Here is a 14,169-nt window from a genome sequence, read left to right as displayed (position 1 = left end):
TTTGTCTGGAATATTAATTCTCGTTCGTGGCCGAGCTTTTTCCAACGATGGTTCTTCAGCCCCTTCTTCTTCTCCTCTCTTCCTCCGCTCTCCACGCCCCCTTCTCTCCTCGTCACTCACGAAGCGGCCAGCTCGTCTTCGTGGACCGCCTGAGGCGAGGCGAGAATTGCTTGCGAATTGGTTGTATCTCGTTGGGGTTTCGAGGCTCTCGCACCCCTTCTTCCGCTCCCTTCTTCTTTTCCTCCTCGCTTTCACCCCGCGAGGAAGGAAGTCAACGAGGACGATATAAAAGCGATACACCGATGCCAATACAACCAACTGTCTTCGTTTCTTACACCACCTTCTCCTCGGATGCGGGATATTTTTTTAAACTCAAGATACTTTTGTTTTTCTCGTGGATGCTTCTTGCGAATCGTTTTCCTTGGAACGTTTGATTTCAAGGTCTTTTCTTTTTTCTAAATCCGAATTCTTTTCGTTGGCAAAGATTGATCCAACGTGGTGTGTTTTTTAAATCGTCGAATCGTTCGTCTTTTAAGTTTGTAGATTTGTAGATTTTTTTATTACAATTCTATGATTAATCGGAAGGATGTCTGAATTCTATATTTGAATAATATTTGATATATATTCTTTTATGTGAGAAATATGTACAATGTTTGAATTCTAGGCTCAACAGATAAGAAAATTATAATGAATTTCTTTGAGGATGTATCTGTTCCATCCAGATGCAGTTTCTTCTTTACAGAAGACTGTTTCAGTGAGAATCTTTTTATGATATATTATCAACAGTTACTTTTGGAACCTTTTCAACCCCTTAACGCACAATGGGCTAATAATGAATCAGCAGATTTTATCACAAGCCAAATATTACGACTTCTACGCGTCACAACAATACATTTTCGGTATTCGCTCCCTCATATCCATTTATTGTTATTTCTTTGCATCCTTCTCAAATGAAGACACACGCAACATTTGTCTTCTTTCTGCTACAATATCGACAAAGACAATTAAAGTGTCACTGGTGAAGACGAGAAAGTAACAACGTTTCAACGCGCGAACCCATGAAACGCGTTTCAAAGATGAACGCGTTCTCCCTTCTTTTTCTCTTTTTCCTATCTCTCTCTCTCTCTCTCTTTCTGCCTTTCTCTTTCTCTCTCTCTTGAAGCACAATGCTCGAACCACCGTGTAAGAATGAAGTTTTGCCAGGCTGAATGCAATAACACGCGAACACACTAAGAAGAGCAATATTTTTGGCACGCGCGGGCTTTTGAATTTTTTGTTATTTCAACCAGAAGAGCGACGTCCTCCTCACTTCCAGCTTCTTTTTCTTCGTGTTTGTTTGCGGGCCAAGAGAGTTAATGGGCAATGTGGCTCGTTCTTGACGGTTGCGGTTGGACAAGAGAACGACGAAACATAAAGTCTTCGAGAATACGAATCGTGTTGCAAGTTTGCAGTGACCACGAGGAATATGAAGATTGTTGTGTATTGGTGCGTGGGTTTATTTGAAAATACATAGGCTTTGATTTTGCAAAGTATAACTATTATAACTTTGAATTTATCTCTCATGTGCAATTGACAAACATCTTTTCCGGATACAAAAGTAATTACGAATAATTGAATTATTGTTAAAATTGTCGTATGTTAAAGAGTGTTATATTGTATTTTAGAAATGAGAAACGACGAAAAGGAAAAAGGAAAAATGAAAAATGATGGAAAGGAAGCATTACTTTATATTTTTACATGTAAAAAGATTGTTTTTTTTTTTTAAATATACAATCTTGGATCATCGAATTAGGGATAAAGTAAAGAAAAATACTTCAAGTTGAAGTTTCAAGTTCCATAACTTTGTAGAAATCTGGCGAAAAGTGACTGAAAGAAAATTGGCTTAAGGGATCAAGAAGTAGAATGCTAACAAAGTTATTGAACCTTGAACTTTGAACATTTTTCAGTATTACCCGAATGGTTCTACTGGATCGAGGACCATAATAGCTCGATATTTTTCTCAAAACGATATTCGAAACAAAAAGTACAATTTCGATTGATACGTGTTTCAGAAGAATCGTAATAGAAATATAAAAGATACAAAAATAAATAAATAAATTAATCAAAATCAATAAAAATCATCACGAAGAAAATGATGAATGATAATGAAACAATTTTTAGTACACCTTAAATGAATAAAAAGGAAAATCATAGATAAAAAGAATATAATTACGTGATAATTATATCCTTTAATTTTAATTTTAATTAAATAATAATAATAATAAAACATGAAATATTCAAATAATCAAATGATAAAAATTATAACGAATTACAACTAATTATTTAGATCCTAGTTAAATAATTTTCTTCCAATAAATTGCAAACATATTCGACAATTTAATTCGAATAAATCAAAAGTTTAAATTCACCAGTGGTTTACGATGAAACACAGTACAATATGGCCGTATACGAATCGTGGTACTCGCGATAGTGACCCAACGATTTTCCTCAGAAATTGCCCGACAAATTGGCCCACGCGACGTTTACGGGCAAATCGCTCGGAATGCCATTGTTTAACGACGATTCAGGCCCTGGTCATCCTACGAATACTTCCTTTCAACCCTTTCACGGAAGATTTCACACGAAACTTAGCTACCGTCAATCGGGAGGGACAGTTTCCACGAAATAATTTTCCGAATCCGGTATTCTCAATGCTCGTTTTTCAGACATGATCCTCCTACACCCTTCATCGCTTCCTTTCCTCAAGTTCTTTTGTACAATTCTTGCAGAATTGTGAATTTTTTTTATACTATCTATCACACAATATATTCTATCTAATTTATTAATCTTATACTTTTACAAAAACCTACAATTGCGATAAAAAATCCTATATTTTAAATATATATTATTTTTAAACCCTGCGATTTATCTTATCGTTATCTTATCCAGTTAAGACAGATACTAAATAAAATCCTAAAATCCTTTTGTAAAATCTAATACATTCTAAAACAGTTAAAAAAAAATAACAATTGAAATAAAATGAAATTGACAAAATTTGAGGAAATTACTATGGTAACAGAAAAAAAAAAATTAAAATAAAAACAATACAAATTTTTAAAAAGATTATGTCGTCTATCTTTAGATATCGGATCCTTAATTAACAGAATAACATAGCTAGAAATCCCAGACTAAGTGATATTTCTTCAAATAACACCGACCTACGCTCTCATGGGTCACATAGAAATAGCCTGACAGACGGAGACCTATTCAATTCCGCGTATATTCCACGTGTCTCCAAAAATCATCCTTCTCCATCCATCCTCCTCTGCCAGATTCCTCTTAGATCCAAAAAAAATCATTGCTGTCATTGGATCTATTTCCATCCATCCTCTCCCCGTTAACAATGACAATTCTGAGTATCGAAGAACAACTATTTCCAAGATTTATTAATTACGAAACGATAATGGCTGATTATTCATCATCAACGGTTATTCATCATGCTGGCCACGATTGTTCTCTCTCTCTCTCTCTCTCTCTCTGATTTTCCACCCGGCCAATATCACGTGGACGAAAATTTATTAAAACGGTACAGTTCCGCGGAGGAGATCTTCTCGCTTTTCAAACCGTGCACATCTGCCGTCTGTTACGTCATCGCGCATTATGCGCGTGTATACGGAGATACACGTATGTATACACGCATACGCAAAGGCCTTTAATCCAGAATGGCGTGTGACAATATTAAAATATCGATTAGCCAACGTATGCGGCGTATGCACTTTGTCCTACGTACAAGGGTTGCACTTAAAAGGGACAACGCGCGTCGCATCGTATCCAGGTAGATAGATTGTGGGCGATTTTAATCAGGGATCAGATTATGCTTGCTCGACAGAGATTGACCGATTGAAACACGTCGAATAGATTTTATCTAACAGTCTTTCTATCTCTTTCGCGATACGATTTATTAGCTTTTTCAAAGTTTACATTTTACATACATTCTAATTGCTTCTGAAACAACGAATGTAACTTGAAAAGAAAATATAATAACACGGATATTAATCGGTTAATTAATAAAAATAAATTTATCGATAAAATTTCACGTGTAATCGCGAATAAAGCATCGCATAAAATCTAATATAAAAAAAATACGGTATTGTTAATAAAAAATTAATAAAAAGAAAAACGTAAAAGAAAACGTAACAATTATATGCAAAAAAAGATTTGTTATTGATACACGATCAATATATTCCTCATTAAACACATAATATCTTCATTCCTCTCGAACAACAATCTTCCTATATCCGAACCAATTCCCCGTATAAATTTCAAGTTTACAATGATTCCCATAAACGCGTCCGTTCCTTTTCACCTCGCCATTCGCGCCGGCAAGTGGAACTCCATAAATCATGATCGATGCGCTCCTCTATCGTTCGCATCTTCTCTAAGGGCGAACCATCTCTTTTGTATATATATATATATATATATATATATTGAAAGAGAGAGAGAGAGAGAGAGAAAGAAAGTGAAGAAGATCGTGGAAAATCTAAAGAAATAATCCTAACGGATGGCCGGCCGCTGCGTTTGCATATGAAAAGCGTTCGCCTGTGAATCGATACACCTTTATTATACTCGGGCGCTTGCTTATCTTCCTCGACGTCCCCTCTTCGCGAGGGAACTCGACAATATTCCTCCACTTCCGATGAAGGAAGACCGCCCGAGGGACAAACCGTGAAACAATATGCCAAATTTTCACGGTTTGCCACTCGATGACCCCTCATTTGCGCCGTGACTCGTCCCTTTCCTCGCTTTCTAATTCTCCGAGCCGGGGTCACGCGAGTTCGCACCACGAAAAGGTTCGTCGAATCGATGACGCGGTGAAAATTAAGCGATATTTCTTCCCGTTTCTTCGCCGCTTCTTTGTTTTGTTGCCGTCGATAGACGCGTAGCTATTTTACTCTCGAATTATATCGAAGTATATAAATATATATACTTTACGAATTTTTGTCGAACAAGGGATGATTAAAGGGGGAATGTAAGTTTCGTGGATAGGTTCGATTCGATGATTAGATCTTATGCATTGTAAACAAGAATTTCCACGTTTTGTATTATCGATGTTAACTCTGTTCCTCGTCTCTGATATTGATTGAGGATAATTTTAACACTTGGACAGGAAGTTCATTCAATATATTATTATTAGAAGAATAACGTTTTAAAAATTTATTAAATTATTAAGATCGTAATAGAATATTGGAATCATTAAATTTTTAATATCTTTCTTCTTTCTTCTAGATTCACGTTTCTTGTACACAATATACAAGATCTGAGGAAGATAGAGGATTTTGAATTTCTAATAAATTTCATATAAATAAAAATATAAATAAAATATAAATAAATATAATAAATTTTTGAAGAACAAATTTAAATTCTAAATTGTAAAAAGTTTATTATCTTGTATCGAAACTTTTGAACTTTATAGAAATTAATCGTTTCGTTTTTTGAATAGTTGATTAATCGCAATAATTTAAAAAGAAAAGAAAAAGAAAAGAAAAAACTTGAAATGAAACACGATATTAATTAACCACCATAATAATTTTTCCACCGATTTTTCTACCCTGAAGAAAAAGTCTCGTCCACGAAGCCGTCTCGACTGCAACGTTCCTACGTTGGAACGAGGTTATCTGCGAGGGATCACGGCATTTTCCCTCTTCTCCATACCGCGAGCATTTCTTACAGCGACGCGTAAACGCAAGCGTAATCGTGGTGAAAGGTCAGCGAGGCGGCGAAGAAAAATCCGTCGCCCACCCGCCAGCCTCGTTATTCTACTTAGCACCTTGTTACACGCGGCGATATGTGTTCCATTGTGTATTGTCGCGTGGTATATCCTATCGCTTTATGAACGCTGACGTCCCTCGAGTTGTTTCTAATTTAATTTAGGATTCATTGTTTACGTGTCCCATTGTCGCCGGCATCCGTGATTCATTTATTGAACATCGGTGATAGTCGCTTCTGCGTGTTTTCACCACGCTGCTCCAGTGTGCCGATGTACGTGTGCGTATACAGTTTCTCTTGAATAATTTTCAGCAATAAACGCGAGGTGTGAGCAATAAACGAAAGTGTAATTCGTTGGTCTTAATTTTCTATGATATCTGTCGCTCGTATCTCCTTTTCGAAACACCAAATGCGTCACGGTTCTGGAGTTGGATGTAGTTTACGATTTGGAATACTGGATTAATATTAGATTTATGTACTGATAAATATTTTTGTTGAAAATTTAAGTAAAATTTTATTTATTTAGAAAAAAAAAAAACAAGAAAGAAAGTCGGGTTAAACGAGCGAACCGATTTATGTATGATAAATTTTTTGTTGAAATTTATTTTTACGTTGAAAAGAATTTAATTATTTCAGCTTTAAGAAACGTAAATTACCAATGTATCATTGATACTGTGGATAAAAAGAACGAACTGCACGAACTTTAGAATTTAAGATGTGGGGAAAGTTGCTTTTGTAGAAAAAGATTTGAAGAAAATTTAGAAGAAGAGCAAACGATCGACAGGGTCGTTCGTTTGGTGTAACAAACGATTCAATTTCGACGTTGGAGAGGACCGTTTAAGAAACTTAAGTAAAACGTAAGATCTTATTTAGAAAAGGTTCGGCTTTAAGACTTCCAGACTTCCAGACTTCCTTCGACGACAAAGATCTCTCCCTATCTCGAACAGCCATTTAATTAGCTTTTATTTTTCCCAGATCTTTTGTTCTCCGACTTTTCTTTCCATTGCTAAATCAGTCAGTAACAGTATAATATGGGAAACGATCTAGAACTTCTTAATTTTTTTCTTCTGTTGGAAAACTTACGATTCGATTAAAATTATTCTTTTCAACCGTGAATTGTTTGTTCGTGGAAAATTTTTTGAATCGACGCTAAAGAATATATATTGAATTTATAATTCTGATGATTATAAAATACAATCATTGAGAAATAATACACTGACTGGTTAGTATCGATCGATGATACGATTATATACGGAGAAAATCTCCAAGGCAAAATCAAATCATAATTTCAAAAGCCTCGATCGACATTTTCATGCAACAACTTTTTCCATCAATCGAAAAATCCACAATTCGATTCTAATCATACTTAAAACAAAAAAAAACATTGTAAACCACAAACCCTCGTTCCTTCAACATTTCTCTCGACACATAAATTCACCATAAAATCACCCCCAACATCCTGACCCATCACCAAGCCACCAAATATGTTCCTCCGCGTCTCACTTCGTTTCCGCCCGTCCAAGGGCAACGAGGGATCATCGCGACGTCTGTTCCTCTTTCTTTCCATCTTCCTTCTGCTTCTCGTCTTTTATCATCCTCCACTACCAAGAGGGTGGCCCTCGAATTAATAAAATCCCACGAACGCCCCAACATCGCAGAAAGAGCGTCTCCAGAGCGTGAAAAATGGCCGAAAATCTGATATTCCGGATTAAAAACATTGAAATTCAAAACCAGTTCCTCCCGTGGTCGTCTACGGAGCTTGAGGTAGGGTCGAGAGAAGTCGTTAAGGGTCAGTTTCACTCCACGGGCTAAGGCTCGAACCGATCCCCCATTCGCCTCGAGCCACCCTCTCCAACCCCCTCCAGTCCTCGCTTCTTTTCCAGGATATTATTTTTAAGCCCCCGCGTGGCCGCAATTTGACACAGCCGCGCCGTTTGAATTTCGAATTCAATCGGCGGACCCGATTTCTATCCCGATTCCACGAAATTAAGGGTGCCCCGAAAATTGATAGCCGACCCGACATCTATACGTGGGTCGAACACACGTTAGACACACATGTCCCGCGATCCTGCCCCTCTATAATTCCGAGATTTTTACCCGAGTTATCATATATCACAGTGTAGTTCACGGTAATCTTCTGGACCGTTTCACGCGGTTGCAACTTATCGCGCGGGTAATCGTTCCGAATGGTGTTGTTTAGGGTTGTTCTTCGAGGTTTCTCGCCTTTCCACGTGACGTAAAGCAGGATCACTTTACCTGAAAGAAGATTAATTTAATATCGTTAGATGAAGAAATGTTTTTCTCTTAGATATATATAGCTTTGAAATGAATTCGTACACGTTATTGATCTTATAAGTTTTTACGAACGAAATTGTACATAAGAAGATCAGAGAATTGATTTTGAATTGATGAAATGAAAGGTAATAAGAAAAAACTTTCCTTCTGTCCAAAATATTATTACAACTTTTATGTGAAAAAATTACGTTATTATCTTGCTTCAAAGATTATGGCGAATACAAGTTTGAATAGAAGATAGATGTTGAAATTATAGAGGCTTTGAAATTGCGGTCCAATTAGCAGGATTATGCTATAATTACGTTCTAATATATTTGAGGTAACGTACGTTGCACTTCCTGTCTTTAGAACAGTTCACAAGGTACAGCGCGTTGAACATTCAAAGCAGCCAGGATATACTACACAGAATAAGACTACTATAAGAACACCAAGCTCCAACGTCCAACTCAGATATTTAAAAATATATTAGATAAAAGAAAACGCATTTATAATGCATCTTCTTCTACTTGTATATATAATATACAATATAATAAGATTTTCTACAATCCTAAACCGAGATCTTAATCGAATCAAAATCGATCATCGATCATCAATTTTTTTTCAATTTGCTATAAAATTTAAAAGACTGTTCGACTTAAACAGTTAATCGATACCATTCACGTTCACCTGTTTCAGAACCCCGATGGCTCCAATGCTCGCAATGCTCCAGGAGGCTGTCCTCCGCCTGGGAGTTGCTGCAGCACGCGCAGAGCGTGCACGGTGCCAGACTCTACACCTCCCCGTCATCGTCGACGAACTCGTCGTCGAATACACCAGCGCCGAGTCCGCCGACGCCTACACCGACGCACACCCACCACCTAAGCCCGCCGAATCACCTGAACCTTAGCGCCAAGTCCACCGGGAGCTCGTCCGCGGGCAACTCGTCGGGCGGAACGAACTCGAGCGGCAGCAGCGGGCGACAACAACTGCAATCGTCCGCGTCTCTGGTCGGCGATCCCCTTCACAGTTTTCTAAGGCTACCTCAACACCTGGAACGAAGCTTTCCACCCATGTTCAGGCCCGACTTTCTGGCCCTGAATCCGCTGGCGGGGTACAGGGGCCTCCAGGAGCTGCAGACGGCGACCCGGAACCTTCAAAACCTAGGCGATCCGCTCAGAGGTATGGATGGTCTAAACCTTGGAGACCCGTTGGTCCGCAGCTCGTTGGATTCCCTGAACAACGCTCGAAACTTGGCAAACTTGGCCGAATTGTCGCACGGCCGTGGCCTCGCCGGCCAAGCGCATCCACCCCCACTAGAGACCAATCTGGATTTTTACTCGGCGCGCCTAAGGAGCCTCGCTAATCCGTCCTTAGGCGCGGCTCCACCCAGTAGCGGAAACTCGACGACAAATCCCAACCCACCCGCCCCCGTACCACCCGTACCGGTACCGAGCACCACCGTCCAGCAACAGCAACAACAGCAACAGCAGCAGCAGCAGCAGCAGCAACAGCAACCACCTACGCAAAATCACAATCAATCCGTGGAACCACCGAGCCCTGCATCCAACAACCAGACAATTCTACCGCTCAATAATCATCAAAAAGAAAATTCGCCACCCTGTTACAATCAAAGCCCGGTCGGCCATCATAATAACAACAACTCGACCGACAGCGAGAAAACCAGCCCACCCGTCGCCCTCACGCCTATCATCGCCGACTCCGCGTCGGAGACGATCTACCTGTGCGAGGTGTGCGACAAGAAGTTTCGTTTCCAGTCGAATCTCATCGTGCATCGAAGAAGTCATCGGGACAAGGAGAGGCAGTATCAGCAAGATAGCACGCAGGATGGACAGACGACGCCGACCAGGTGCGAGGTGTGCGAGATGGAGGTTCCAAGCTTCGCGGAATTGAGGAAGCACATGAGGAAGGAGCATCAAGAGAACCTGAATCCGCCCAGCCCCCAGGGTAGCGTCGAGACAGCGCCGGACGACGGTTCCAGTTGTGACGAGAACATGGATCTCGACGAGGCTGTGAAAAACGAGCCCAAGACCGAGAGGGAGGACACCGAGGAGAACATACCGGAAGATTTGAGCACGACCCAGGGGCAAAGCGGCGAGGAGAGCGGCGGAAGAGTGGAGCAGAAACCCGTCAGCCTGGTCGGCGATCTGATGGAAAAGTTCGGATTGAGCAACATAGCTCAGTACTCGGAGGCTTACAGACAAGCGTTGCAAGAGAATCACCGGGGCGTTTTCATCAAGACGGAGCCACCGTCCAATCTCACCAACTCTCTCAACAACAACAAGGAGAAAGACAGCGCGTTGTCGCCCACGAATTTCAATTCCTCGACCACGCCTAACATATTCTCCGGTCAGGGTTTTCCCAGATCCTCGGGGCCGGACTTCGGCGGCCTATGGTTACCCAGCCCCCATTACCTCGAGAACAATGAGTTTCGCAAAGTGACCAAGGCCACCACGTCCAATCTAGCGCTCCAAGGTTTGCCCAGCCCTCTGCTCAAGAAGGAACGAACGGGGAGAAACGACACGTGCGAGTTCTGCGGCAAGGTATTCAAGAATTGCTCGAATCTGACGGTGCACAGGCGGTCCCATACAGGTGAGAAACCTTACAAGTGCGAGCTGTGTTCGTACGCTTGCGCGCAGAGCTCGAAGCTGACCAGGCACATGAAGACCCACGGTCGACACGGTAAGGACACGTACAAGTGTCGTTTCTGCGAGATGCCTTTCTCGGTGCCTAGCACATTGGAGAAGCATATGAGAAAATGCGTGGTGGTTGTGCAGCAGTGTCCCAAATTGGGGATGCCGTATCCCGCCAGCCAGGACGAGGACTCCTCGCTGAGTACCAAGGACCCTTGATCTTGGAACGGAAGCCTACCGCCGATCCCGCCACTGTGGCCGCACAGGCCACCTTACCCGGTGTACTGAACAGGGGATCTTCTTCCTCGAGAGTGAAACAGATCTCCGCATCCTCGCGTCGCGTGAAACACGATTGACACGCGTGACCATTATGGTCGACACTCCGGAGAATCTCCTTTGGTGATATATGTCCAAAGTCGCCTCTCGGGATTAGGAGAGGCGGTAGGTCGGTGAATCGAAGCAGCAACCATTAGATGGACCTGGAAAAGGTCAATGATAATATAAGTATAAAATATGTATAAAATATGTGGAACAACGAGGAAATGGCTCTCGAAGGCCGAACTGATGGAAAGGCCACGACTGAACGTTTTCTCCCAACACGAGAAAAAGGATTCAACGAACGTGGAGGAAATTGGAGAAAAGGCGATTTGAAATTGGAAAGCAAACGAATGGTTACCACTTTTGCGAGTCTCAGCACAGCTATTCAAAGTATATCCTTATAAATAGTTATAAATAAAGACGCTATAAATATGAATATATATATATATATATAAAGAGTATAAATATATAAATATATAAATATATATATATAAATATAAATATAAATTGCGAGAGAGATAAAAAAAGAGGAGAATTATACAGAATATAAATATTATACATAGGATAATCTGGAAATAGTAACTTTATTATCGCATTTGAAGATTATTTATTTAATATAACGATATATATATATATATATATAATATATAATATATAATATATATATATATATATTAACACATACTGTATAACGTAATATATGTATATATGTGTGATGGAGATTGTGCGCGTGTATATGTATGTACATTACGTTATATGATATGAAAGAATTTGCAACCACTCTGTATGTATGTACGATGTTTAGGGGGGAAAAATCGAGGAGATGAGGGCATCGAGAAGTGATCGAGAAGGGGAAATCTTTTTTGTACATTGCACGACGTCGCGCCCATTGATATTTCATGTTGACGTCTCTTTTTGTTTTGTAAAAAATAAGAAAAAAAAAAAAAGAAAATGGAAGGGAAACGTGAAAAAGAAAATTTCGAGCTATTCTTTTCCTCGAGAAGAAGAATCCTTTATAGGCGATTTCAACGATATCCTCCGTGTACATATAAAACGAGAAACATCGATATTCGAAAACCTTAAAGAAAACCCCCCAATCCTTGAAAAACCCCAACGTTTATCGATGATTAGGATTCCTAATTAAGGAGAAACGCGAGAGTACTTGAGATACGATTTAATTGTGTACAGCGTGATCCGAATGTGTGCGCTGAGTTTTTTTTTTTTTTTTTATAGATTTTAAGATCTATCCTATGTAAAATGTATCATAGTATATTTGCCTATTATTATTATTATTATTATTGCTATTTTTATTATTGTCTATTATTAATATTATTATTGTCATTATTATTGTCTATTATTATTATTATTATTATTATTATTATTATTATTATTATTATTATTATTATCATTATTATCATTATTATTATTATTATTGCTATTATTATTATTATTCATTGCCACTATTATTAACGCGGTTACAGCTACTGTAAGCGCTGTCTTCATTATTTTATTCCCGCTATTATTAAATTATTATCGAGAAAAGATGTTTTACGTGGTTAAGAAAATGCCAAAGTTGTTTAGGTTTATCGGCGCTATATTATTATGATCGAGATGTCCGTCGAGTGATTTTATCCTCGATGCTGTTATTGTTTTCATGATGGCGCTATGTTAAACGGATTAAATTAAGCGCCGATTATTATTAACGTTCGACAGCTGATCACAAAAATTTATTTATTCCAAAGTGTTATTATCTTTGGTCATCGAATTAATTCGCAGAATTATTTAGATTCTAATAATGTATAGTATTTATATTTATTTTTTATAAAACTTTGATAAAAGAAAATTTGATATAATAAAAGATTTATTATATCTTTATCATATAAAATATCAAATGTATCAATATCTATTGATACATGCCTCAATTTTTTAAATAAATATCTTACAAGATACAAATATGCTATCCATGAATTATTTCTTTTTTTTTTTAAGATGAATAATAATTAAATTTTTCAAAAATACAATTCTAATTTAGTTAAATTTAATGACAATTTACACCTTATTTTAGATAAAGAATTAATTTCATCCTAATTCGATGACTACAGAGTATACAAACGATATGTAAAAAAAAAAAAAAAAAGAAATAATAATACAAAAATAAATTCAAGTAATTATCAGACGAAAAATGTGATTAGCTTTTGCATAAATTGTTGAAGAGAAAATCCTCGACGGTCATTTCCAGTTCATGAAACACGCCGACGCTATAATTATAGCGTATTTGTTCGTTGGTTATATTTATTGTCGTCGCGGATGACCGGATCGCGCGCGGCTTTCGCAGGATCGAGGCCATGGATCGTTGATCCTGCGAAAATCGTGGCTTCCAACAACGTGATGCGCTCTAACAATGGTTGATCAACCGATTTTCCTTTCTCTTTTCTCCGTTATTTTCATTAGAAAAACCCGAAGACTGAGGTATTTGTGTTATTGTATTCGCGCAATTATTTTTTCTTTCTACTTTCCATTAAAACAAGCGTACCAATTTTCGTTTCCTATACGTCCATTCGATTTTTTCGTTTTATTACTTTCCCTTGCCTCGTTTTCCAAAAAAAAAAAAAAAAACGCCTCGTTGTAAACGTTTTCGAAGAGGACTGTTCCTAAATAAATAAATAAAAAAAGATGATCTAGGCAATAAGATAAAGTATAAATCGGATAGTATGCGTGCGTGTGTTCCGTTGATTATTGCGTGCAAAAGGTAAATCGAACGAGAGATATTTCACGATTTTTTCCGATGGTGTGCGTAAGCGTTATGTACGTACGTGTGTGCGAGTAAAATAAAAAAAAAGATGGGATTAAAGGAGAAAAAAATGGAAAAAAACTCATATCAAGATAGTTGTCTCGGTGTTAGACGTGTACGGCCCTAGGTAAAAGGCAAAATGAAAATAAAAAAAAATGAAAATCTCGTTATCTAGTTAAAGAAAAATAAAAAAAAAAAAAAAACGTTTGTTAGATTGATTCTGAAAATACGTACATGCCAGGCTCCGTTTATACGATATATTGTAAATATATGGCACTGCCCGTAGCAAAAAAAATGGGAGACGAATACAGGGAGGTGGAGAACCGGGCGGAGAATAAGGCAGACGAAAAATAATCGTCGGTGAACGTGAGAAATAAATAAATGAAAAAA

General features: G+C 38.5%; 1 protein-coding gene across 1 annotated transcript in view; it reads left to right on the top strand.

Moving 5' to 3' along the window:
- Positions 1–13,014, top strand: part of LOC122710884 (B-cell lymphoma/leukemia 11B) — a 41,682-nt gene extending 28,668 nt beyond the window's left edge. Inside the window, exon 3 of the mRNA XM_043929093.1 lies at positions 8,716–13,014. Within this exon, the coding sequence (XP_043785028.1) occupies positions 8,716–10,889 (2,174 nt within the window). The 3' untranslated portion in view covers positions 10,890–13,014. The remainder of the gene's footprint in view (positions 1–8,715) is intronic.
- Positions 13,015–14,169: the final 1,155 nt, after the last annotated feature.

Source organism: Apis laboriosa, unplaced genomic scaffold (genome assembly GCF_014066325.1).
Source record: "Apis laboriosa isolate Shangri-la unplaced genomic scaffold, ASM1406632v1 scaffold15_cov152, whole genome shotgun sequence".
NCBI lineage: Eukaryota > Metazoa > Arthropoda > Insecta > Hymenoptera > Apidae > Apis > Apis laboriosa.
This window is presented reverse-complemented; position numbering and strand designations above follow the sequence as displayed.